The sequence below is a fragment of the Fukomys damarensis genome, unplaced genomic scaffold, assembly GCF_012274545.1.
Source record: "Fukomys damarensis isolate Sample0158 unplaced genomic scaffold, DMR_v1.0_HiC HiC_scaffold_23, whole genome shotgun sequence".
NCBI classification, from domain to species: Eukaryota; Metazoa; Chordata; class Mammalia; order Rodentia; family Bathyergidae; genus Fukomys; species Fukomys damarensis.
Genome location: NW_022900935.1, coordinates 59,591,945 through 59,618,650, shown reverse-complemented (window position 1 = coordinate 59,618,650; position 26,706 = coordinate 59,591,945). Strand labels below are relative to the sequence as shown.

The 26,706-nt window shown below is 49.1% G+C and overlaps 1 protein-coding gene and 1 long non-coding RNA gene across 6 annotated transcripts in view; one reads left to right on the top strand and one right to left on the bottom strand.

The window, feature by feature from the left end:
• Positions 1-3,703: 3,703 nt before the first annotated feature.
• The window catches only part of Sap30bp (SAP30 binding protein), a 36,591-nt gene continuing 13,588 nt past the window's right edge, over positions 3,704-26,706 (bottom strand). For 2 of the 3 annotated variants that reach the window (XM_010618399.3, XM_033767782.1), the window contains exons 4-11: positions 18,042-18,084; positions 11,862-11,950; positions 10,343-10,434; positions 9,531-9,591; positions 9,103-9,154; positions 6,930-6,988; positions 5,632-5,716; positions 3,704-5,205 (exon numbers count right to left, since the gene is read on the bottom strand). In XM_010618399.3, coding sequence (XP_010616701.1) covers positions 5,024-5,205; positions 5,632-5,716; positions 6,930-6,988; positions 9,103-9,154; positions 9,531-9,591; positions 10,343-10,434; positions 11,862-11,950; positions 18,042-18,084 — 663 coding nt within the window. In that variant the 3' untranslated portion in view covers positions 3,704-5,023. The remainder of the gene's footprint in view (positions 5,206-5,631; positions 5,717-6,929; positions 6,989-9,102; positions 9,155-9,530; positions 9,592-10,342; positions 10,435-11,861; positions 11,951-18,041; positions 18,085-26,706) is intronic. The other variant, XM_010618400.3, reaches the window with a different exon arrangement.
• Positions 14,265-26,675, top strand: LOC104858290. 3 transcript variants are annotated; one of them, XR_004518642.1, is made up of 4 exons: positions 14,265-14,620; positions 23,113-23,153; positions 24,702-25,388; positions 26,639-26,675. It is a non-coding gene; the product is annotated as an uncharacterized LOC104858290 (long non-coding RNA). The 3 variants fall into 3 exon arrangements; XR_004518643.1 differs by lacking the exon at positions 26,639-26,675 and having other exon boundaries at positions 24,702-24,873; positions 25,256-25,440; XR_779097.3 differs by lacking the exon at positions 26,639-26,675 and having other exon boundaries at positions 24,702-25,440.

Below are 26,706 nucleotides of genomic sequence, written 5' to 3'. Positions count from 1 at the left end.
GTGGCTCCGAGCCGTCGGGGGACCTGGCTCCCAGGTTCCTGCCCTGCGGCTCACCGGGTCCTCTCGGCCCCTGGTGGGCGAGGCTGAGCGCGAAGCAAGGGCTGGGTCCTCCCTATTTGAGCTAACAACGCCCAAAACCTCCTTCCAAGGCGAATAACAGCACCCACGGAGAGGCCGGCACCGGGGTGGGTGGTTGCAGTTGCTCCTAACAGGCTGCTTTGCCAACCTGAGCCTTCCAGTCAGCCCTCTGCGGAGTCGCTCAAGTGCTGCTGTCACTTACCTGGGCACTGCGAGCCAGGGTTCAAGGCGAACCTGTCAAGGAGCTGCGAGACCCCTGTTCGCTCTGCTTCCTCCAGGCTCTGCCAGCCACCCTCTGCCGGCAGCGCCCCCCATGCCTAAAATCCTGCGGCTTCGAGCCCGCCAAGCCTCTGTGAAGGCTGGTCCCTCCCCTCGGCCTCTCCCCGACTCGGTCTGCTTTCCCTTCTTATGCTTGAGAACATTACATGGATGCCCCGTGTTCCCCCCTAGACCTCTATACCTTGTGTGCTTGCAGTCCTTGAAGTATGGCTCCTTTATTTATTTATTTGCCACTGGGCATTGAACTCAGGACTTTGTGCTTGCAGGGCAGGTGCGGTGCCACTGAGCTAAATCCCTGGCCCAGCTCCCACTTCGTTTTGGAGACAGGGTCTTACTAAGTCACTAAATTGCCCAAGACAGGCTTGAACTTGTGAACTTCCTGCCTTGTCCTCGAAGAGTGTTGGGATTACAGGTGTGTACCACCACATCTGGCTCAGGCAAATCTTTTCATCTTCAGCCCTCAGCACCTTCCCTGGGACGTAGCAGATGTTCAATAGTTGAACATCTGAGTTGAATGGGACTGTCACATGTGTTCTCTGAGTCTTTGTGTTCACCGCTGTGGTCAGATCCATGCGCTGCCGGCCCTTGGCCTGACTGTGGAGTGCTGACTTGCAGGAGCGTAAGCCACAGTCTACTCCTGGCTGACTTGGCGTCTGAGTTGTTCTGCACAGGCTGGGTTCTCAGAGCGGCTGGATTTGGGGCACTGTGAAAGGAGCCCAGTGTGGCTGCAGCACTAAGGTCTGTGTGCCTGTCCAGCACAGTGACTTGTGGATCTGAGCCACTCCAGCAGGTACCCAAGCTCCTCTGGAAAAGAAGACCACAGAGGCAGAGCTGAGAGCAGCTATACCCTGTCTGGCTGAGGACCTGTAACTCCACCACCATCCACTGGCTATTGGAAGTGGGTGGAGCATAATACAGCCCGCTGTGGGTTGGGGGCTGTGGCACCTTCCTAGAAAGAGGACCTGTGGGCCTGGGGTTTGGCTCAGTGGTTCCGCTGCCTGCTCCCAAGCGCAAGGGCTCGAGTTGGATCCCCGGTACCACCCCCCCAAAAAATAAATTAAAAAAAAGAGGATTAAAGCCAGGTGAGGAGGCATATGCCTGTAATTCCAGCACTTAGGAGGAAGCTAAGGCAGGAGGATCACCACAAGTTTGAGGCCAGCCTGTGCTACATAGTAAGTTCAAGGCCCGCCTGAACTACATAGCAAGATCCTGTCTCACCACCCCCCAAACAAAAAAGAAGAAAAGGAAGAGGACCTCAAGTACAGAGTTATGCAGTTCAGGGTGGCCTTGAACTCACACTATAGCTCAGGCTGATCTTGCACTCTCAGCAATACTCCTGCCTCAGCCTCCCAAATTCTGGGATTACAGGTACTACACCCAGCTTCCCAACTTTTTTTTTTGAGACAGGTCTCTATGTAGTTGAGACTGACCTGGAACTATGTAGCCCAGGCTGGTCTCAAACTCACAGCAATCCTCCTGCCTCAGCCTCCTGAGTGCTGGGATTACAGATGTGTGCCACCATGCCCAGCCTTCAACTTTTTGAGTATTTTCAAACAAACACAAATGTTGAAAGATTACAAAAATCTTTATTTTTGCCACTTAGACTCAAGAGTAACATTTTGTCACATTTGCTGTATTTATATATTTGCTATAGGTTTATTTTATTTATTTATTTTTTGAGACAGGGTCTCACTATGTAGTTGAGACTGACCTGGAACTCACTACTGTAGCCCAGGCTGGTCTCGAACTCACAGCGATCCTCGTGCCTCAGCCTCCTGAGTGCTGGGATTACAGGTGGGCACCACCACACCCGGCTTCCTTTGACCTTTTGAAGCACTTGTTAGTCTTCCCTGCTTTCTGGAACAAACTGCCCTGGTCCCATTTGGATTCTGAGATCAGCCACTCCTCTGAGTCCTGTCCCTGTTAGGTGAGACTGAGATCTGGGTGCTACATGTATACGCATTGCTTCCCGATCCTTTCAATTGGCAGAAATAGGAAATATAGATTTTTAAACCATGAGTTCATACTGGTATTTCCAGTTCAAACTTTACATTAGGGCTTTAGTAGTGTTGGGGTTTGAACCCAGGGCCTTGCACTTGTGAAACACAGGCTCTACCTCTGAACTCCTCTCAGCCCTCATTTCTTTCATCTTATTCTTGTGTTGCTTTCCTCTATCACTTTTTTGTCATTTCTCCTTTCGAGTCCAGTGAGCACGATTTCAGATGATAAGCTCACCTCTCCTTCCATCCCTATCCCCTGATCACACCCAAGTACTTACCTCATGCAGGACCTGGGGCACTGTATTTCTTAGCACCGTTTTGTCTTTGCTCACAAGGAGACAGTAGTGATCTTAGGCCACCAGCATGTGGGCCGGTCACAAGGCAGTAAAATGTTCTCCTAGAGGCAAGAGGGCTGAGGGTACTGAGAAAGTAGATGACTGCCTGGGGAAGTCAGAAAGGGATTATGAAAATTTGAGCCCAGCCAGGTGTTGTCTGTGCCTATAATCCCCACACTCTAGGAGGCTGAGGCAGGACTGCCAGTTGGAGCCCAGCCTGGGCAACTCAAATCCTGTCTCAAAAAAAGATGGGAATGTAGGGAAAGAATGGAAGAATACAGGGAGCAGGGAGCAGAGAGAGGTGTGGGCAGAGGTAATAAGTGGGTGCCTCACATACCATGAATTATTGTCTAGTTGCCAGACTGAGGGACATGGCGAGTTGGGGGACAGTGACTGGTGGCTTGGGCGGGTATGGGGAGACTGAGGCGGCACAGGAGGAAGGCGGCTGTGGTGTACCCTGAGCTAAGGTAGTAGTACTGGGCATGGAGGGGCTTCGGACGTGAGCTGTGGCATTCGTGCAGAGTGCAACATCACGAGGTCAGGGCCTGAGATCTGAACTATGGAAAGGGGGAGAGGTGACCTGGTTGGGGGGCGGAGGATGTGGGCAGAGTTGTTCTGACGGCCAGAAACAACCTGGGCTCCTAGTGCCCGGGGCACCTGGTGTCCACGGAACCAGCCTCAGTGGGACAAGGTGGTGGTGCCGTGTCACCCTGAAGTAAACTACCCTTCAGATTAAGACACTGACCCAGCTTCTAGTGGGCAGCACGCTCAGCCCAGGGCTCCCTCTATTCTCTCCCAGGGGACAGCAAAGGTGGCAGGGCAAGGCCTGCCTCAGGATCCCACTTCTACCACGCCAGAGCCCCCAGCTGGGGAGGGGGTGCCTCTGGCTGATTTTGTCCATTTCTGTAGTTCGCTTCTCTCCCCAGTGCAAAAACAAAAGAAATTAGTGGCCAGTAGCAAACACTTGAGCACTTCACAGTTTAGAAAGCTTTTGCGTCAGTCATCTCATTGACAATTCAAGACCTTAGAAACTTTATTACCGTGATTTGACAGAGGAGACAACTCACAGACCTCACAACTCATTTTCAACACGGACACACGTGGGCCAGAGGTGCCAAGTGCACTTTCACTGCTGTGCTGCACAGCCTCCTAGGCCTCCAGAGCCCTGGCAAATGGCAGAAGCCCCTTTCAGAGACCCTTCTGGGCCAAATGGGCAGCGGTTCCTCTCCCAGGGGTTGCAAAGTCCCACCAAGAAGAGAAGGGGGCAAGTGAGACTCAACTTTTATTTAGGGGACCTTAGGGATAGTCCGTCACACTCCTCAGGCGACACTTCCAGGCACAATTTCAGGATGATCTCGCAGTCCTTGCTGGCCCCGAGGAAGCGATAGAGCTCTTCACAGTCCAGCTTCCTTCTCTGACACTCAGCCCTTCCGCTGCAGTAGAAAGGGAGCTGCCAAAGAGCACGAAAGGCAGCCTGTCCTCTCCAGACCTGGCTGACTGGCTGAGAAAGCTCTCTGGTCCCAGAGGAGTCCAATGGCCATTAGTGCTGCCCAGGGGCTGCTGCTGGGCAGAGATAACAACAGGGGAAGGGTGGGGTGGCAGAAGCCCTCCCAGGAGTGGGGCTTTCACATAAACAATGAGCTGCTGCTGGGCCAGAGCAGGAGGTGATTCATCTTCCCCACTGCTTGGATCCTGCAGGCCACATTCGCTGGGCACTGAGGGACTGGGCAGCCTTGACCTCCTCTCCCTGTGAGTTGGGGATCTCATCCTAGCTCTTCTGGTACCCAGCCCAATTTCCAAATTCTGGGCACGTCTAAGAAGCAGTCTGGAGAGTGCTCAACTGCACCCAAGTGAGCAGAGGCCTTGGCTCTTCCCGAGAACTGGAGTTCTGGTCTCAGAGTCAGGGCAGCAGACGGCGGGAGCAAGGTGCATCACCCCGTCCTGGGCTGCCACCTGCCCTTCCAAGAGCAGACAGTGAGAATGATCATGGTGACCTCCTGAGCCACACCTCCGAGCGTACTACAGCGCTGTCACCTGTCAGTCTGGAGGTAATAATCCCAGCTGAGAAGGTGGAGGGGCTCTTGAGCTTCACGTCTGCCTGAAAACAGAGATGCCAGGATGTAAGAACATGGCCCTTGTAATAGGCGAGACCCCAAATGGCGTGTGGACAGAATGTCCACCGCACCCTGAGCCCCCTCTACAATGTTGTTTTGGCCGGAATGTCACAGAGGCTCCTCTTAGGTGGCACTGGGAGGAGGTCCGAGTCCTGAAATGTACAGTCGTGCCTCCCAGTGGGCAGCAGTCCCTGGGCTGCTCCTGGAGCAGGCCCCATCACTGCTTGGCCTTCTTTACGATGGTGCCCACAGCAGAGATGACGGTGGTCTTGGAGCCACTAGCACTTGTGGTGACAGTGACGACGGCTGGCAGGGTGGCTGTGGTGGTGAGAATGGTGGGCTGTGCTATCGTTGTCACTGGGATGGCGGAGTCCCACTTGCTCTTTCTCTTTTGGGCATCTGGAGATAATGAAGACGTAAGTCAGGATCAAAACCAACCAAAAGCAGAAGCCCTCAGAACAGAAATGGAAAGAGCCGGGCATGGTGGCGCACGCCTGTAATCCCAGCACTCAGGAGGATGAGGCAGGAGGATCGCTGTGAGTTCGAGACCAGCCTGGGCTACACAGTGAGTTCCAGGTCAGTCTCAATGACATAGTGAGACCCTGTCTCAAAAAAATAAAAAAAAAGAAGGGTCCTGGCCCTGGAAGCCTGGAGCCCACCCTAGGCTCCAAAGCTGGTATTGACACCTCAGGTTCTGAAAGAGCACAGTGAGCATGGGTGCAGACCCGAGGCAGCCTACACCCCAGGCAAGCCTGGGACACCCTCCCTCTATCTGGTATGCCTGGGAAGTGGAGCAGCATTGCAGCTGGAGAAGCCGCCTTCTACCTGCGACAGCTGTGCTGGCAGTAGTAGTAGTGGTGGCAGTGGCGTTGGTTGTGGTGCCTTTCTTGGTGCCCGTCACAAACTCAATCTGGAGGGGGAGAGAGGAGAATGAGACCATTGAACAGTTGTGTGTCCGCTTCCTGTGTCATCCGTCTGCTCCAGGGGGACAAGAGTTTGGCACTACATAAAGGAGGCGCTGAAAATCACCTCGGTTATAAGCATCTGGGGGAGGGAAAGGTGCCTGAGAGAAGGCCAAAGGGGCTTTCACCACTCTTCAAAGAGCTTTCCCAACAGACGTCAGATCCCTCCCGGTTTCTGCGCATGCCCGGCACCCCCCACCCGCCCCCTCAGCCTCACATGCCCAGAACCAGTTGGTCAGGCCCCTCCTCCTCACACCCAGGAGGAGGCGGTGCCCGCCCGCACAGGGGAAGGACAGCTCCGGTCCCCAGGCGCTGCAGACACGTCCCTGCAATTAGCCTGGGGTTTGGAAGGGGGAGGGAAAGAGAGAGAAGGGAGATTCAATCAAGGGTTAAGAATGAGAAACCCAGATCATCCCCTTGCTCCAGATCCCACGTTCCTGGCCTGCCATCCAAGGCCTCCTCAAGGACCATCAGCCCATGTGGGCCCTGCAACCCTCTATAGAGGGGTGAGGACAATTAATGGGGCTGTGGCTGCTTCAAGGGAGGACAGGCCTGACCAGAAGTGGGAGGGACCAGTGTCCTGATGCCCAGCTTTCTCTATGAGACTGGTCACAATGGCATAGCAACCAGTAGGTAACATTTTAGCCTCAGAGCCAAACTGATGTTCCTGAGGGATCCAGGCCACACTGCTAGGGAAGTGGTGCTCAGGGCCTTAAAATGAGTGTTCCCTTGGCATCAGACATGGGGCCCATGAGAAACACCCAGACACGAGAGTGAGGTCAGCTTTGTAGGCAAAGAAATGTGGACTGGAGCAGGCTGGGGCCTCCACAGGTTCAGAAGGCAATAGTTTCCTACATTCAGGCCTGGGTGGCAAGAGAACTGATGAGCCCTAAGAGTTGAAGCCACCAGGGCTCTGCAATTGAGAGAGAACACATAAGGAAATGACTACAAGGACAGCAGTGGGAGGTTTTTACAATTCACATCAGAGGCTGGGACATGAAGCCTAGTGCAGAGGGTGCAGACAAGCCTGCTGAGAGCCTCTCCAAGTGGTGGGGTGGGGCGGTGGGGAGCCTGGGACTCCTGGGCTTGGCCAGCAGGACCTGTGCACTCTAAACATGTGCCTTTTTTTCTTTTTAATCTCAGAGGTCTGCCATCACTTACTTTGGTTCGTTCCTTTTTGGCTTTTTCCAATTTGTCCATTTCAATCTTCTGGGCCTTGGCTAGAGACAAGACAGGTGGTTATGAGAGGGCCCAGAGCAGCTGCTGGTGGAAGGAAGCTAGTCTCCTCACTGTCACGAGCCTTGGGTTTTTTTTTTTTTTTTTTTTTTTTTTTTTTTTTTGAGGCAATGTCTCACTATGTAGTCCCAGTACTGGCCTTAAACTCAAGAGTGATCCTCCTGCCTCAATTCCTGAGTGCTGGGATTCCAGGCATGCACCACCTTGCCAAACCCTAGGTTCTTTTGGTTGGACTGAAGGCCCTAAAATGGGCTTAGTGTCCTTTTGCAGTAGGCAAAATGAAGATTTAGTCCTTGGTCAGCATAAAACAGGGGCTTTGTCCCAAGGGCCTAGGGACTGGACTTCCTGTCTGAAAGGGCCAGGGATTCTTGAGCTCCAGGGACTACAGGCTTGGTGGGGACTACTGTCCTACAGATCAAGAGAAGCTGGAATTACAGCATTTTATATAAAATGCTGGCAACTCATTTATTTTATTTTTTGAGTTTACTGGTACATTTTAGGTATACAGTACAGTTACATTCATCATTGGGATCTTGTACCTTTATATGACACGTCTTGGTTCTCATTTATGGCAACCAGTTTAAATTGAGACAAAACTTGTGTGAGCCATACAAAACATACTGTCAACCTGGCCAAGATCTGGTCTGTGGCCAGCTGGCTTGAGACTTGTAAGTTGAAAGATTTGGACCTGCTGGGCGTGGTGGTGCATGCCTGGAATTCCAGCACTCCAGAGGCTAAGGCAGAAGGATTGTCACCAGTTTGAGGGCAGCCTGGACTACACAGCAAGACCCTGTCTCAAAACAACCAAAAAAATAAAAAATAAAAAAAAGCTTTGGACTCTGAAATTCTTTCTGGTTCTCCATAATGTGATCTCAACTAGGATCAGAACACGTGCACTTTCTGCCTGGGACTTTGACATGGTTTCCTCAGGAGGGTCTTCCTAGTCTGTTGGCCAGGTCAGGTGACCCTGCAGTCACAGGTTCCCCTTTCTCTGGTACCACAACTCTTTTATTTTGGTACCAGGGATTGAACTCAGGACTTTGCGCTCACGAGGCAGGTGGCCGTACTACTGAGTTACCCCAGCCCTACAATTCTTAGTACTATACCACATTTTTATACTGCTCAGTGTTGAAAGGAACCCTTCCTTCTCCATTGTTGCTGGGAGTGCAGACTGGTGCAACTACTATGGAAATCAATATGGAGATACCTCAAAGAGCCGGGACTAGAGGTTCCATTTGACCCAGCTATCCCTCTGCTGGGTATCTTTCCAAAAGAATTAAAAGAATCCTACCACAGTGATATATGCGCACCCATGTTTATAGCGGCAGAGATTGTAATAGCTAAAACTTGGAAGTAGCCCATTTGCCCATCAGTTGGAGACTGTATAAAGAAGATGTGGTTTTTCTATAAAATGGAATACTACTCTGCCATAAAGAATGAGAAATTAGTCATTCATAGGAAAATGGATACATATTGAGGATATACTCCTAAGTGAAATAAATAAGTCAGACATGTATAAATACTGAATAGTTTCTCTGGTGTGAAAAACTATAATGGTATATAAGATAATGATATAATGATATAATTGACAATGTGAAACAGGAAGAAAAGGGCTAAAGGTGTAGGGGAAATGGGAAGGGTAGGGGAAAGGTAATAAGGGAAAAGGAAAAAAAAAGACACGAGAAAATGAAAAAATGGAAATAAAGTATTTGTAAATAGGGAAGGGAGGAGGGGGTGAAGGGAGGGCAGGGATAAGGGGATAAAATGAGAACCAAGACCTGTCATGTAGAGGTACAAGATCCCAATGATGAATGTAACTGTACTGTATACCTAAAAAGTACCAATAAACTCAATGAGAAAAAAAATACTGCTTAGTGTTAGAATTACTGATTCAACGAGCTGTCCTCTTTGCTATATTTAAGTCTTGTATGTTAGGGATAGGGTTTGTCTTAAGACTGAGTCACCAGCCTCCGGATGTGGCCTGTGTAAAGGAAACTCTGAAATGTATTGCCTGGACCACTGACTGGATAGACAAATGATAAAAGGACAGATGAGTGGATGAAGTGATAGATGGACATGTAGGCAGAAGACAGAATACCTAATGCTTCATAGTAGGAGTCCTCAGACCAGCCATGGGGGTCAAACATATCCTGAAAAAGAAAAGATTAAGCTGCTGTCAGTAGAGACCATCTGGTGACTAAGGAGTTAAGTCTTTCTGTGGCCCTTCCTGGCCCCACCCTCTTAACGGCACAGGGGCTCAGCTGTCATCCAGGCCTCCAGCCACAGCGCAGCCAGGGACACAGGAGTAGTGATGCACTTGTCAGCAACACCTGGGCCTAGTGGACAGGGGAAGGGAGCCCACTGGGTTTTAACTGGTCAGGGACCCAGGGCCAGGTCTAGATAGAGCTTGTTGTCTACAACCAGTAGTGCTGCTCCATGTACCTTGCAGTGGCTCTAGGCCAAATACAATGGAGCAAGCAGAGTCCTGCAGCCCATCACCCCCTACCCTCCACATTTGGGACACACCTTTGGGTAGTTGGTGCCTAGCTCATCAATGGCACAGAATTGGATCAACTTCTCATAGATGCTGAAAAGAGAACAGCACAAATAGTGAGCAGGCACTGATCCCACACCCCTACACAGCCCCAGAACCACCAGATCCTGGAGCTGAGACGAAGAGATGAAACGAAGCCCAGCTCAATTGTTCCGAGCAAGCTTCCTGATGGGAGGCCTTACCTCATCGCTTCTGGCTCTCCACCCTCCGGTGAGATGGAACAGTGACTGGGGCCAGGATGGGGGTGGGGAGAAGGGATGGCTGCATTCTGTGTCTAACCCAGACATCTCTGGCCTCCAGTCTACATGGCTGGGTTGGACCCACCACACTCAAGCCCATATGAGCGCCAGAGTGAAGACCCAGATACTGTTCTATCTAAAACCTCTCACCTGTATGCAAAACCCACTTTGTGGTTGGAAGAGGAACCTGCACTACAGCCACTGTCTGGTCATCTCCTTCATTATGCAAATGGGAAACTGAGGTCTTGAGAAGTATGCTTTAGAGCAGGCAGCGGCAGAGCCCAGCCGGGCCTCCCCGCTTGCCCAGGTCTTTCAGCTGCCACTCTACGACTGGCTTATATGATTAGCCTGGATCTTACTGGTGAAACTGACTGGTTAATGCAGTTAACTGTGTGGAGCAGGCACTTAGTACAAGGAGAAGCCTTGGTGACGACCCCTTTGGGTTTAGCTGGGATCATGGATGGGCCTCTCCTCACCATGGGGATTCCTGGTGCTCTGTCCAGCACCAGTGACTCAACTTATCTGTAGGCTAATAAGAAACTCACCTGGGGTTCCGAAATTCCTTCTTCCTTTGGATGATATAGTTCATGTCCATTCCTTCCTTTATCTTTCTTTCATAAAGCTTCTGGATCTTATCCTACGAAGAGAAACAGAAACCCATTCACCCCCACTCTGGTCTGTGGCATGAACCCAAGACTGCCTGAGCCATGGGAAGCCCGACACAAGCCATGTTTTCCTCTCCTACCCAGCCTCTGAAGGAGCTGAGCACAGGCAAGATAAACCAAGATGTTTATTTTTGGTGCTGATTTTTCCTGATCTCCTTTAGATGGCCAGTATAGTGGGCAGCAAAAAGGTCAAGGGAGGGAAGCCGTGGAGAAGACAAAAAATAAATCAGCTCTCAAATCACCTGAAGAGCTTATGGTATTTGAGTTTATGTCCAGGGAGGGGTGGAACATTGGTTTTAAATTTCAACAGAAGGATAAGTCCTCAGCAGAACTGTGAATCTCAAGAGACTGGGAAGGACTGTGTTTTTCTGGAGAAAGGCAGGAGTAAAGGTTTTTAAAGCTGCTGTCAAAAACTTCCTATGTTTTCTGGTGCCTGCGAGGCAACCCAAGGCCTCAATGCAGGCCAGACAAGTGTTCTTCCACTGAGCTCACTGTGTCAGGGCAGAACGATGACTACCCAGGGCTTCACAGTAGGAGTCCTCCAGGGCCACAACCAAAGGTCAAGGGCCCATTTCTCACCAAAACTCTACAGATCCCTGGCCAGGCTTTCGATGGGCAACAGAACCACCTGGCTGGGATCCAAGCTCACCTACTGTAACCAGTGACACAGGTGTCCTCAGGAAGGGGGTCCTGCCCAGCACACAGGGATGATGCTTGTAGCTGATGGCATCAGAGCTGCCCAGCACCAGCAAAGAGGCCTGAGATATCCAAGACCCCAGGGTAGAGCCACCTCTGAGACTCTCCTTACACAAGAGGTAGGTGGTGGCACAATTCTAGATCTACCAGTAGCTCCCCCCAAGTCCCAGTGGCTGTTAAATATACGGATTCTCCAGAAAGAAAACATTTAGGCACATGTCACCTGCAAGAGGCGGGAGATGTGGCTGGAAGTCCCCTGCCAAACCCTCAGGATGTATCAGAAGAGGCGGTCCACTGTTCTGGTCAGAGAGCTGAATCTTTCTGCCCAGATGGGACTGAAGAAGCACAGAGCAGTTTGTAATGTGACTTCATTACCAGGGATGAGAGAAGCTGAGAATGACAAACTGTTTTTCTCAATGTTATCTCTTCAAGCCTTATACAGTAGGCTTGGCAACTTGAGACAAACTCCTATCTTAGCTGACTTGGTCGGGTAATCTAATCTGTTGAGCTACCTCAGGCGAATGAAACTATTTGCTTAAGTGCCATGTTTCTACCTTCAGGAGAATCTACGAAGAAGGAATATTCTGAACTTGAGGTCGGAGTGGCTGGTTGTCCTCCTGACAGGTCTCTGGAGTTGTCCTTACAGGCTGGAGCTTGTGGTCTGGCATGAAGTGACATGATAGGTGTTGGGCCTTATGCTTACCTGTAAGTGATTCGAACACCTGCCTGGAGGTTCTGGTGGGATCTTGATTTCATCAGGAGACATGTTACGCACCCTTTCAGAAAAGGAGGCTGTTGAGAAAAACAGAACAATCCTTCATGTGAGGTTAAAATGGGACAGAAATGGACACGAAAACACAAGCATATAAAATGTTTTCAAGGAGAGATAAATGCTGCGAAAACAGTAAAACAGGTCATTCAGGTGCGGCCTCTTGGAGACACTGTCACCTGAGTTGAGGTCAAACAGCAAGGAATCAGCCATATGCCAACCTGGAAGAGGAGAAATCCAGGGAGAGGGCACAGATCCCAGAGGTTAACTTGGAAGCAAAGGTTATGCTGGGCGAGGTGTTGGGAAATGTTTTAGCAATCAGCTGTAAGGGAGGAGCCATGACAGAAGCATCTGTTAATCCCCGACGTGTAAAGTCTGTCGTGGTCAGTTTCAAGCTACCAACGTGAAATTAGGGAACCCAGGGCTAGGAAGAGCCATGCACAAGTGGCTCACAGTATGAGCAGGTTTCAGCCTCCCCCTGCACAGTCCTACAACACCTCTCCAAGGACCTGGAAAATTAGAGTTGCCAGGCGCCACCCTGCTTGTCTTGGGTCACTTGCCTATGCATTGGGAGAAACTGTTCAGGGTTCCCTAGGTTCTAGGTCCTGAGGGTCCAAAACTACTTTTACATAAAGATATTTAAAAACTATTGTCAGCTATTAGTTTAGGGTCTTTCAATGTTTTGTCTTTGGAGGGCTAGGAATAAAATCCAGAGCCTGGCAAATACAGGCAAGCACCCTTATCACCGAGCTGTACCCCCAATCCTACTGAGGGTCTCTATAAAAATAAACCAATCAACTTTCTCTTAAGGGGCCCTCCTCATTTTTGGAACAAAAGGCTTGATTCTGATGTGAAGAACCACAATCCCCAAGGGACAATTCCCTCAGAAATTTGCCTCGGTCCACCCAAGCCTCACCCTCTCTCTCCCCACTCCCTTCCCTGTAGCCTCTGGCCACCCTGGTAACCGCACAGTCCTGCTCTGGATCACTCAGACAATGTGCTGTTTGTTGTTAAGATTCCGTCTGTGCTCTTTGAAACATTCGCTCATGAAAAGGACTATACAATGAGCAAACAGTGGGCAGAACAGGGTGGGGCAGGAGGAAGGGAAAGAATGAACCCCCCCCCACCATAATATCCAACAAGTACTTACTGGGCACCTACTGTGCACCAGGCCCCAGGCAAACCCATTTCTTAGAGGGTCCCTAGGCCTGAGTGGCTGTTTGGCTTTGGGGTCTTTCTGGTCTCTCTTCCCAAGCGTTAATGTAAAACAACAATAATTTTTTGAGATGGAGGCTTAACTATGTTGCCCAGGGTGGCTCTGAACTCCTGATCTCAAGCAATCCCACCTTCTCAGCCTCCGAAGTAGCTGAGACAACAAAGGGTATCCCTCGGTGCCGGTTAATGTTTTCTTAGCCGCTTTGTTCTCCACCTAGTTTTACTACCATTGTGACACACACAGTTCTGAGCAGGGCAGAGGACAGGGCCCTCCAAACTTCATCCAGCTGCTATGGCCCCAGCCTGCAGGCCCTGCAAACACACGAAGGCTGGAGGTTAAGCCTGGGGCAGTCTTAAAACAGGACTATGTGCACAGATTTCCACTGTCAGTGGGCTCTTGCTGGATACACCTCAAGGTCAGCGTATCAGCCTGAGAGTGGGTGAGGTCAGAGTCTGAGTGAAACATAGATCAAGAGTCACCAAAGCAGCCTATAAGCAGTGTCAACCAGGGGACAACATGCTTTCTTCTGGTGAGCACCTTCCTATTATCTCCTTACTCCTCAAGCAAGGGTGACGCCCAGCTTGGGATGGAGTCCAAGCCTCAACCTGACTTCCTTCTTCCTCCCAGGCTTGCCACGGGCAGAAATTCTAGGCCCGAGCTCAAGTAGCCTGCAGAGGCCAGTTGAGAGTGGAAGCAGCTGGGAAAAGCCAGTCTTTATATTTCATGGGCATCAGCAACAAAAGCAAGGAGGCCTTGGCAGGCAATGGACACATAAACAAGGAGGCTTAACTTGTTCCCTGGGCTGGATAGAGTATGTGTGCATGTGACAGGGAGACAAAGAGTGCATGGCCTTGGCAGGCAATGGACACATAAACAAGGAGGCTTAACTTGTTCCCTGGGCTGGATAGAGTGTGCATGTGACAGGGAGACAAAGAGTGCCCTTTGGCATTTGCCAGGAAAGCCTTTCAGAAAAACAGGGTGTGACACATTGCCATAGAAACCTCACCACCCTTTAGGGCGTAAATGGTAGAGAGTAAGGCAGGAGGCTGGAAACCTCTTCTGAGAAGTGGGCTAGAAACAACAGGATTCCTAGTAACTGACAATAAAGGGACGCTTTCTGGAAAAAAAAGTGTATTGTTTTCATACACAAATTTCAAGAGCAATTTCCCAGTGTTTCTCTTTCCTAAGTTCCAGAATGAATCCAATATAGAAGACATTAGTCTTGTGGATCTTGACAGAGAGCAGCCAGAGGCTCAAACCATCTTCCTGGGAAATGTGTCGAGCAATGCGTCCACAGCCATTCAGAAGCAGTGCCTGTGTTATGGCTGCTGCCTGGGTCTGCACTCAGGATTGGAGAAGCCTGTAGTCACCCTGAGCTGCCTGTGCACGCCCATATCGGAAAACATCCACAGCTGCCAGGTAGCAATCTGAGCAGGAGTGGCTGGTCTGATGGGCCAAGATCGCAGGGACCGAGCAGGTGAGGCAAGACTGGGGCATGTACAGATGACTGCAGGATGCTGAGGGGCTGCAAGCAGGAGGCGGCGGGAGTGTTTCCAGCTCAGGAGTGTCTTGGGGAACCCATCTGGAATGCCACAACAGCGCCTCTTTTCCAGGTAGCTGTTGGACACCAGGGGAGCCCCTGTAGGGCAGTTGGCTCTGACAGGAGCTACCATGCTGGAGGCAACAAGTGGGCTTCTCTGCTCTCTTGTTCACTCTTTTAAAGGCAGGGCTATGTGTATGGAAATGCTTCCTACGCTGAGTGAACAAGTCGGTATACCTGGAGAAGTTACTTAACAAAGGAGTTGAGTTCAGGCAGAGGGGCTGACAAACCTGGCATCATGAATGGAAGCTACTCTGTGCTACATTAATGACATAATTGGAATTGCAAAATGGATTTCTAAGAGAGAGATTTTTGTCTTTTAGAGATAAGCAACTTTTCTTCCCCTTACTGAACACATAGTCAATACCCTCTCCTCTCCTCAGCCCCAAAGAAGGGACAGAACGTGTAGATGCTGGCCCCAAGAGGCCTGGAGCCTAGCTTCCTTTTCACAAAAAACAGAAGATGAGTTGAAGATGGCTGGAGGTGATAAAGCAAGTATGGAGAGCTGTATTATCTCTCTGTGCCCCCCACTCTGTTCTCAGTATAAAAGACCCTTAGCTGGGGATGGCGGTGCACGCCTGTAATCCCAGCACTTGAGAGCCTGAGGCAAGAGAATTGTCATGAATTTGAGGCCAGCCTGAACTACATAGGAAGACCCTGTCATCAAAAACAAAAACAAAAACAAAGCATTTGTGTACTGTGTGGGTAGATGACTAAACTGTGGCACATCCTACAATGAAATACTCTTAGCAGTAAAAAGAAAGAAATGATGGGTGTTGAATTTCAAAAGCATCATGTCAACTAAAGGAAGCCAGGCAGGAAAGCTCTGATTCCATTTGTGTTAGTGGTTCTCAACTGGGGTGATTTTGCCCCTCTAAGGAACATTTTATCATATCTGGGAGAGGAAGAGAGACTGGTGCTGGCATTTAGTGGGAAAAGGCCAATGATACTACTAAATATCCTATAACACACATGGTGGCCTGCACAACTGGGAATGATCCAGCCCAATGGGTCAACAGATTCCGATTTATATAAAATTCTAAAAAAGGCAAAACTCTCAAGAGAGTAGATCTCTTGTCTGAGGTTGAGGGAAGAAACCATATCATAAGAGGGGTGGAAGGGGAAAATTTTGGAGAGATGGAAGCATTCTGCCTTGTGATCATGGTGGAGCTAACATAACTACATACACTGTCAAAATTTATCAAATGGCACCATTAAAATTGGCAAATCTCACTTTGAAATTATGTTTCAATAAAGCTTCTGTTAAGGTATCTGTCTCCCTAAAGCCTCTTGTCATAGGTGGGTGAAGCTAGTGTGATGCTGGGATTCCGGGTGTGTGATTACTAGATTACTACACACGAGTGACTGGTTTGGTACCACCCTAATCCCCTAGTCTGAATAAGATAAAAGGAGCAGAAAAACACTGTTAAATCTCTCTTGTTGCTTTTGCTACCATGTGGGTGCCATGAACTATTTCTCCTTTGTGATGCCCCTCCTGCCTCCTTTTGTTGCTTTTGCTGTGTTCCACTGTCACAAACTGTTGCCCCTCTGCCATCCTGTCTTGGAGCCTGCCGATTTTGGACTGAAACCTGTACAGACTGTAAACCAAACAAACCTTTCCCCCTTTAACTTTGGGTGCTGGGTATTTTATCTCACCAATGAGAGAAAAATAACTAACACAGCTTCTTTTTATTTATTTTTTTGGTACCGGGGATTGAACTCGGGTCCTTGCGCTTGCAAGGCAGGTAGCGGAACCACTAAGCTAAATCCCTGGCCCACAGCTTCTTTTTAAATGTGGGGAGAAGTGGGGTGTGGTGGTACACACCTGTAATACCAGCACTCAGGAGGCTGAGGCAGGAGGATCACCGTGAGTTTGAGGCCAGCCTGAACTATACATTGAAACCCTGTCTCAAAAAAAAAACGGAGAGAAAAAGAGCCCAATTGCCTGTAGAAGTCAGGGCTGAGCTGGCTGACGCCCACATGTGTTCCATCACTTGTCTGATGCTGATAGTGACAGTGGAGGGCAGCACTGTGTTGGCTCAAGGACAGGCTGCTCTCTGTCCCTGGCTGTGACATTTCTCAGTAATAAGCAGCAGGGTCAGGTGGAACAGAGGCCAAGACTCCTCTGGGCCCATGGATCCCCAGGAGGAACAGGCCACCACCTCCCTAGAGACATGTGATTTTGAAGCCTAATGCTGCATGCTACTGTTGTTACTATCTAAAGAGCAGGCACTGGACTTTAGGAAAACACTAGCTTTTACAGGATTTGAAATACTCAAATTCCATCCATTGTGGAACCCAAAGAGGCAGAATTCTGCTAGGGATGTAGCTTACTTGGAGCTGTCATGTTTCTACCCAATCTTTTCTTAGAAGACAAGAAGGATTCCCAGCTCTTTAGTTAGGGGAAATCAGAATGGGATCCCATCTGCTACTTGCAGCAAGAGTCTTACTTAGAGAAAGGACAGGAGGGAAGGATGCTAGTGGAGCACGTCTTACTAAGGCTCTGGTTCTGAACCCCCAGGACTGGAATCGGTAAGTCCTGAATGCCAACACAGACACACAGGAGTGGGCTCTACAGGTGTCCTAAGGAAGCAGAACTAAGGCTGAGTGGAACCCACTTTGAAGATCAGAGGAACAGGCAAGGAAAGCAATAATGGCCCCCAAGGAGAGGAATGGCTGAGCTCATTGAGAGGGAACTTCCCCCGGGTCAGGCTATGGGGTTGTTACAAAGTCCATGGCCAAATGAAAGGAACCAAGGGGCTCCGTAAAAGGATCAGAAGGCTGGGAATGGCAAAGGGCAAAAATGGTGTATGGTTTTCCAGAAATGGCCCTGCCCCTCCCAAGGCACCAAGAGCCCCAGAAGCCAAGGCTATGAGGCATATTCTGGCCCGGGGACAAAGAAAAGCACCAAAAGAGGCTGCATACTGACTCCCCGAGTAACACGAATATGTTGGTGCAGGGGGAGAAGGGTACAAAGCAGAAGACTGGCCCACGGCACAAGGGGAAGACACAAAGGCCAAGCTGAGTTCCCAGCTGACGGGGGCCCTCAACTCCCTCCTGACAACATTGGCAAAGGAACAAAGCCCAAGAAGATGTACCATGAATCCGATATTAAAAAAACAAAACAAAACAAAACTGTTCCTTAGGGTCTCATTCAGTCACCCTAGGAAATGCCAGAGGTCCCAAGAGGTATGAAGAAAGGACACACAGCAAAGAGAAGCCCAAGCACAGAGGCTGGTGCGGCCTGAGGCAGCTGGCTCAGGCTCAGAAGTATGACCCTGGCTCCCAGGGTACTTACCCACTAACTCCTGGGGATCTCGCTTCTCTACTTCTGCATTATCCTGTCAAAGAGAAAGAAACACACAGAGGTAAGATCCGGCTCCCGAGCCATGGATACTCTCTTCACTGAGATGCCTGGGGGTTTTATGAAAGGGGAAGAGGGAAAAGCACTGCCAGCACAATCATGGTGAACAGTGTCTTGGGGGCTCCAGGGATCCTACAGCCTCCTACCCCCTCTCCCTTATCACAGCAGCTGGATACTGGAGCCTGTCAGCTTTCTTCCACGGCCTCCAGCAGGTATCAGTACCAACTGAGGCCAAGGGGATCAGGTGGCAATGACACTGCCCTGGCCACTTGTGTGACCTGTACCTTGTTTGCTGTTCCCCTGGGTCCAGGCAGTGTGACTGGCCAGTGCCCCAGAGCACACCTTAACTGCCAACACAGACGAAGCAAGGGGACCCTGTATAACATCCGACTCCCACGACCGAAATGAGATTACCTGTTCCTGAGAAAGCTTTCTTATGTTTAGTTTGAGCATAAAAGGGGAGACTTTATCATAAGGACAAAGGAACAGTGCTTGGAACCGCAAAGCATGCATACAGCACACCTCTGAGAAGTGACAGAAAAGGTGCCCGGCTCAAGGCAGCTTCTTTCTGCTCTCCCTGATTCTCGACTCTCTCTACATCCCCTTCCTCGGATGTTCTAAATGTAAAACGGCAAGCATATACCTGCTTCTCTAGAATGCATTAAGATCTCAAGTGCCACTCCAAACTAATGATCAGAACTGTGAAAGCTAGGTTCGCAGAAGAGCTGTCGGATCTTATTTCCTTTCCCTTTGCTTGGTGAGCGAGGAGATAAGACAGTAACAACTCAGCAACAAGATCTTCACAGAAGAACGGCCACAGTGCACTGGGCTCCACTTACATGAAGAAATGCTGCTGCACCAAACCACGTCTCAAGAGGGAAAGTGTGAGCAGGGTTATCACAGCCATGGCCCCCTGCCAAAACCAGACTAGAAGCTCTTAGCCTCTTTCCCCAAAAAGCCCCTTCTAATTCTGAGGCCAAAATTCTCCATCTCTAGTGAACACTGCAGCTATTCATTCAAACTACAACGACATAATGTTGAAGTCAGGCTGCTTAGCAACCCGTCCCTCTTAGCCATCTGACCCCTGCCAATCAGGTGGGCAAAGTGGAGGCTTGCACTGGGCTGAGGCAGAGAAGAGGCGGGAGGCAGGCCTGGAGGGCTGCCTAGTCAAGTTCAGGTTAGAGTCATAAATCAACTGTTCTATAAAGACTGCCAGTATCTTAGGGGGCCAACAACAATCTCTTTGTAGCAGTGACTCCTTCGAGAGCCAGTCAGTAACAAAACATGGGACTGTAAAAATTCCCTCCCATTTTGCCTCTAAGCAACAGCTTTCTGGGTGCTAATTACAGGAAAGCATCAGCTGAGTATACCCCCACCCCGAAGCCAGCTGACTGGTAATAGTGGAGACTGACTGATGGACTCTCTAAGGGTCCTAAATTTGCTGTTCCCCAAGGCCCTGTTTCCTTCAAGCCCCCTTGACATGCAGAGATGCACAGCTGTGGGAGGAGGCTCTATATTCACTAGAGTGTGAGTGTGTGCACTTTTTACTTTGAGACAGGGTTTTGCTAAATTGACCATTCTGGCCTTGAACTTTTTGTTTTGTTTCTTGAGACAGGGTCTTGCTATGTAGTTTAGGCTGGGCTTGAACACATGGCGATCCTCCTGCCTCCACCTCATGAGTAGTTGGGACTTCAGGTCTACTGACATACTAATCTAGTATCTGTACCAGAGTGACAGGAAGCTGGTCTCAAATGCCATGTCTCCTCAAAGGGAAAAATATTTGCCACTTCAGGAGCTCCCTGGGTACAGTAAAAGGCCAGAAGTCTCCTTGTGGTTTCTTATAGCTTTTGTGACCCTGGAGATGGAAGGGGACAGGATATATGTGGTGAGGAGAGGGTGATTCCTGCATTTCACAAGGGCCTGGCTGGCTTAGCTATGGTTATTTAGTCTTGTCTCTGTTTTTTGTACCAGGGATCGAACTCAGGTCCTTGTGCTAATGAGGCAGGCGGTGGAACCACTGAGCTAAATGCCCAGCCTACTCTTGTCTCTGGAAGAAGAGATATGATGGGGGGAAAATCAGTCTTTTGCATTATGGCTTGGCTCCCCACTTCACTCTAATCTTCCTGTGTGTGGATGTGTGTGCACATCCACACACACCCACACACAGATAAACTAGGCAGTCGGTTTCAATTTGCCAACTAGTCTAGTCTTTGCTGGAAGGGTCTGGAGAATCCAGCAAGAATCTCTGCTTCTTGCTGGTCACACTTGTCCTGTTTTAAAAGATATCTCTTCTGCCTGAGACAGCAAACTAGGTGTAAGTCAGCTGAGCCCCAGGCTCTGTCACTGCATCGAGCTGCTCCTGAGGATGACAACCCAAGCGCTCCTGTTCCTTAAGACGCTCACTCTCCCACAGCAGCCTCACTCCATGCCTGCCCCACAATGGAAGTTGAGGGGCACAGCCTTCAATGGAGATGGGTTCAGACTCAACAACACCCAAGAAAGCTCGATGGCAAGAGGACCACAGAGGAAGGTGGCAAATACTCCAAAGAGGCTTCTCAGAGCCACAGACACCCAATAAGCAAGTTTTATTCAATGAAAGCAGCCTCTTTTGACTGTCAACACTGACACCATAAAGACCTCTGCCATCAATAGTGAGGAGAGAACTGGAACAGGAGCTATGTTACACCAAAGCAAAGACCTGGACAGACATCTTTCTACAGGTCATGCCAGATACTAGGAAATCAGTATGAAAATGAATCAGCAGCCATGATGGCCATCATGAAGCTAGCCATGGCACGCAAAGAAAGTGAAAAAGTAAGGAGATGGAAGAAAGGCTCCTAGCATTACACAGATAATGGTGTAGAAATCAAGGGTTACAAACCAGCTCTTGTAGTTTCATCATGCTCCTAAACAGGCAGGAAGAGGGAAGGAGGGTTAGGACACAGTAGAGAGCAACAAGAAACCACCGTTCCTCTTTCCTTCCCCTAAAGCCATGTTCTGAAATGCACAGGCGACACCTGTCTTGACTTGTATAGATCCATCCCTCTGGCTTTTAGTTGGTAAAAATAATGAGCTCAGCTTGAGATCTATTTACCAGACAGTCATTTGCGTCAGCCAGGAGCCATGGAATCCACAGCTCTGAGACAAGGCGGCAACAATATACACCACTCAGCCAGAAGAGGCTGGGGAATCTCACCCGGCCTACCAGGAAGAAGAGAGTGTCACACGGGGAAAGGAAAGCTCCCTAGGAAAAAAGACTGGTAAACCTCTCTAGCTTCTTAGTTCAAGTCCAATTAGAGCATAAAACAAAACAAAACAAAAACAAAACCCAAATTCATGGCTTTCCAACAGGAGCCAAATGAGCAGACAAAGGAGGGAGGAGGAACAGCCGAGCTGGTCAAAGAAACCAAAGGAGGGAAGGACTCCTCTTCTGTCCACCTCCTCTCCTCCTGCCTTTACCCAAGACTAACTCCAGCTGGGCAGGCTGGAGAACATTCCAAGGAACCTGCCAATTCAGTTTCTTAATTGTGATGGGGACTTGTACGAATGGACTAGCTAGGCCTATAAGTCAGTGACAGGGGCCCCACTGTTCTCAGAAATTACAGAACCTGAAATGTGGGTCCCCCTGCAGAGAAGACAAAAGCCCAGCCACCAATGAAGCTGACAGTGGCACAGGAAGGAAGTAGAAACAATATGAATCCACGAAGCTAGAGGAGCTGCCATGTGAGCTGGGACCTGAGAAGTAGCAGGTCTTCACCGGGAGGATGGAGGTTTATTTATGGCCAACAATGCTTTCAATCCTTCCAGGAACCAGGCCCACAAAACATGCACAAGCTGCAGGGACAAACTTAAGTCACAAAACTGATAGCCTCTGGGTTTTGGATTCTGCCAATCTACATGTCATGTTTTCTTCCTAGCTTTTAGGTACAGAGAAAGCACTCTGAGCAAGGCACAGGGCAGTCTTGCCCAAGGCAAGGTGCAAGCACGTTTTTTTTTGGTTGGATAATATACAGTAATGTGGTGAACTGATACCAACCAGATTTTATATTCTCAGACCTGTGACAGCTCACACAATTGTAAAGTTCTAATGGTATCTCACTTAACAAGCAGAGTATCTACTTAAAAGTTAATGTTGGGCAGGGGATTTAGCTCAGTGGTGCTGCCGCCTGCCTGGCAAGCGCAAGGTCCTGGTATCAAAAAAAAAAAAGTCAATGTTCACAGGACCCCAAGGCTCTGCCATGAGTTCTTTCCTCCCTTCTCCTTAGCGGATGTCTGCAACGCCTGCTCCCTGCTTTTGCTTAGTAAGCCCTGTGCAGACCCTGAGCTCAGCTCCCTCTAACCTTGACTTGCTGTTCACTGGAGGTACACTGCCTTGCTTGGTGCTGTCCAGTCTACTGGCTGGTATGGTCAGTGCCTGCCAGAGGAGGCACTCAAACGCTCACATCAATCTGTTTCTATCTTTCCCTCATGAGTTTTTCCTCCCGCCTCTGCAGGGTCTCATAGTTAAAGCTAACTATGAAATGGTCAGTGCAGTAATTAACCTCCACTCTCCAATCCTGTTTAACTTCAGTCATTTTCAGCGTGTGAAGGGTCACTGAAGCCAGAAAGAGGCAGCAGAAGATGAGCTAACAAAGGGGATGGACTTGCAATAAAAAGGCTGAGCTGGGATACGGAGGAGGTGGGGAGGGCACCAATACTAAATGAAGAACAATTTAAAATACCAAGTTCTTTGCCTTTCCTTCTGTACCCTCTTTCAAACTTCAGGGCATGATGCACCTAAAAACTTGGACAAAAAGACAGAAGTAAGCCAGGTGCGATGGTACATGTCTGTTATCCCAGCTACTTAGAAGGCTAAAATGGGAGGATCACTGGAACCTACCAGTGGAGTTTGAAAGCAGTCAGCACAGTACAGCCAGGCTCCACCAAAACATACACACACAAAAAAAGAATTATTGTTACCTTATTTACTCCACAAACAATTTACTGAGCACTTATTATATTCCAGGCAACTGGCCAAGCCCTGGGGATGAAATACAAAAATTCAAGGTAGGTAGGGGAACTACTTTAGTTATTATTCTAACCTTTTTTTTTTGGTACCAGGGATCGAACTTGGGCCCTTCCGCTTGCAAGGCAGGCAGCAGAACCACTGAGCCAAATCCCTGGCCCTATTTTAACCTCTTCATCAACGACCTCATATTACATTTTCATGACAGCCCCAGGGAAATGTGCTCTGAGCCACCAGACAATACTGCTGCTTTCAGGACTGGGATGTCCTGAGTGGCATGCCGGCCCCCGGAATCCTCTTGGGGATATCAGAAGGAGTGTCAAGTCATGGTTGAGGGTGTGGAGGGAGAGCTGTCAGGGAAGTCAGATCCCAGTGCAGTGTGGGAACATCCCCTGCCTCCTGGTCCAATCGCTGCCCCCACATGCAGTTCGGCCCCGGAGAAAGCCCATCACCAGCTCATTTCCTTCAGTTGTATCCTGTGGGACAGGCCTGGGCCACTGCCACGGGCACACTGCCTGCCCAGGGATGGAAACACTGCACTTATCAGAAAAATGGGCGGAAGTTGGTGGGGCTGCTCTGGATGCACTGGAATTGCCTTTGCTCCCAGACAGCCTACCGACAGGAAGGCTCAGCTTCTACAGGACGGGTTAAACAGGAGTCTGCCAAGACAAAGTAAGCCAGCTCTAGGATTGGTGCTGTGGATGAACGAAAAGGCAGAGAGGGGGGAAGAAAATGGCCTCTTTTTACGTGTAAAGTTTGGTTAAAATAAGTCAATAAGGTTCAGCCTGACTGAGAATGTTCTGCCACTGGAAATGTGTTGCAACCAACCAGACTTCAACATAAAAGCAAAAGCCTGGCCCAGAGCCCTTCCCAAAGGGGAGACTTTTGTTATCTGACTGTCCCAAGTTTCATCTACATTTGAATCAAGGCACCAAGGATTTTTCGTTTCTTGATAGTTATGGAGGATGGTCAGGGCCATTTTACCATCTCCGAATCTCTGGAGTTTCAGGGTGGTTGTATCTGGGTACAGAGCATGCACTATACCAAGATAGGAGTCAAATTCCTGGTGGCGGGGCTCAGCCACACTTCATTTCCTTCAAGGGTTCCCACAACAGCAGTGATGCTAAGGCCTTGAAAGAGTCAGTAAAGGATAAAGGAGATAGATCTATGACCTGAAAATGGCAAAGTCTGTGAAACACAGCTCTACACGGTCACCAAATTATAAAAGCATAATCCCATCAGAGAGGGTCAGTACCATCCAGAGGTATTAGGTTAGCACCATCAGGCCAAATGTATCTGAGATACTTGAAAGCTAGCAACTGATCATCATCTACATATTGGAAAGGAAGGGGAATTCACTATCCTTAGTGTTAGAAGGAAAGCCAGCATCTTTAGGCATGGCTGGGGAAAAAAATCTACCTAACTCTGAAGTTAGGAGTATAGCATTTGTGAGGCTGAGGCAGGAGGAGTGCTGTGTAGGAGGCCAGCCTGGACTATGTAGCGATACAGTTTCAAAAAACAAAAAATGAAACAAAACGTTAGGAGTACAAAGGAACAAAATCCTGTCAAACTCAGAAATCACACAGCAGGCTTTCAAAGAACACAGATTAAAGCAGAATGAAGAGAGGAAGTACTAGATCTCCAAGGACAGACAGTTTACCGCATCATATAATTTCAAAAAGATGAGTCCCAGCTGGGGAAGGAGGAGCCTTGCCACACCTTGGTGAGCAATCTACGGCATCTGGCCCTGAGAGCAAAGAGGTATGTTGGGGCTTGCGTGGCACATAGGAGGGCAGACCCGGCATGCAGTGGTTCCTTCTTAGCTCCAGAACCATGGGGGAGTGGGTGGGGCTTCTGGAAGTCTCAACTTCAGTTTACTTGGAGAAAGTGCGGTCAAGAAGGCCCCTCTGGCAGTGTGGTAGAGCCAAGAGAAGGGTGGGAGAGAATAATGGCTGTTCTTCCCCTTTGCAAGAGATCACAACTTGAAGCTATTACGGTGCTTCTATTGAAAAGTTGAGTTTAAGATTTAGCAAGGCCTTCTTTGGGAGGTGGCAGACAAAGAATGTGGCTTGGATTTCTTTCACTGTGGACAACAGGAGTGACTTCTGTGGCCTGTACTTTGTCTGTTCTTTCTGCTGCTCAGATCAGGTCACTACCCAGCCTGGGATGGGTTCTCCTGAGCATGTCCACCCTGTGGACTTCTAGAAATTCTTCAAGGAGAGCCCTGGTGTGTTGAGGAAAAGCCTGAAGAAGGCCATTCATTATGCTGAGACCAGGTAAGTGTCAGATGCTAGGAAGGCTTGGGCATTCTCAACAGTTCAAAGGTCATATTACAATTTCCAGTGAGAATAGGTGGTTCACAGAACTGCAGTGGTCAAGGGTCATTTCCTTCTTTGTCCTAGCTGAGTCATGCTGTAATGTTTTTCTCTAGCCAGCACTCAAAGGATCATGGGGCATGGGAGAAAGAACATACAGGAGGAGTAGATGGGACATAAACCAAGATGGAGGGGCCGAGCCTTCCTCCCACACTGGAAACAGAACACATTAACAACTAACATTCATTATTTGAGTCTCATAATATCCCTGCAAGGCAGACGGTATTATGTCTCTTTTACAGACAAGTAAACTGAAGTAAAGCATGATAAAGAAGTTTGCTGAAATTTAAACTAGCCAGGTGCGGTGGCACATGCCTGTAATTCCACCACTCAGGAGGCTGAGGCAGGAGGACTGCTGAAAACTGAGGCCAGCCTTGACTATATAGTGAGTTAGAAGTCAGCCTGAACTACATAGTGAGACCCTGTCTCAAAAAACCAAAAAAAATCCAAACTGAAGCCTCTGTGACCCCAAAGACCAGTAACACCTCCTCCCTTAAGACAAGAGGCTGTAAACAGCAACAGTTTCTGTAAAGTAGCTAGTTAAACCAGGGATAAGCTAATATCAAAATTCAAAGAGAAAAAAATACTATCTAGGAATGACTCTTGCTGGCCAGATTTACCACCTTCCAGCTATGAGGACCAGGGAAACCACTCCCAAATCCATGGTGCCCCAGTGACTAACATTTGAGTGGACTGGAGCGGAAGGGCTGGTCCTGAAGACTTAATCACACAAATGGTGGGTACTGCCACCCTATCCTCAGCCTAGACACTTCCGGGGACTCACAGAAGAAAAATATCCTAAACTTATTTAAGTATTCTGCTCTTCCTGTGTGAATGCCCACAGGGATTTTCAATGAGAGCTGGAGCTTTAAAGGATGGGTTATTTCTTCTCCTCAGACAGGAACACAGCAGGTTACTGGTCTAACACAGAATCTCACTGGACAGAAACTGCATGCATAGTATTTTACTCAATAACAACCATAAAAAGGTATTCAGGTTTGGCTAGTGTAATGTACTAATCTGCACCTAATATGTGTAGCTGAAGAAAATTATGAGTTGGAGGAAAATGATGTGAAAAAGCCTAGTGCTAATGTTGGCATTATTATCAGAACAAGAATTGGATCTCAATGAGGTTTTTCTTTTTGAGACAGGGTCTTTCAGTGTAGCCCAGGCTGGCCTTGAACTCACAGTGATCCTCCTGTCTCAGCTTCCGGAGTGC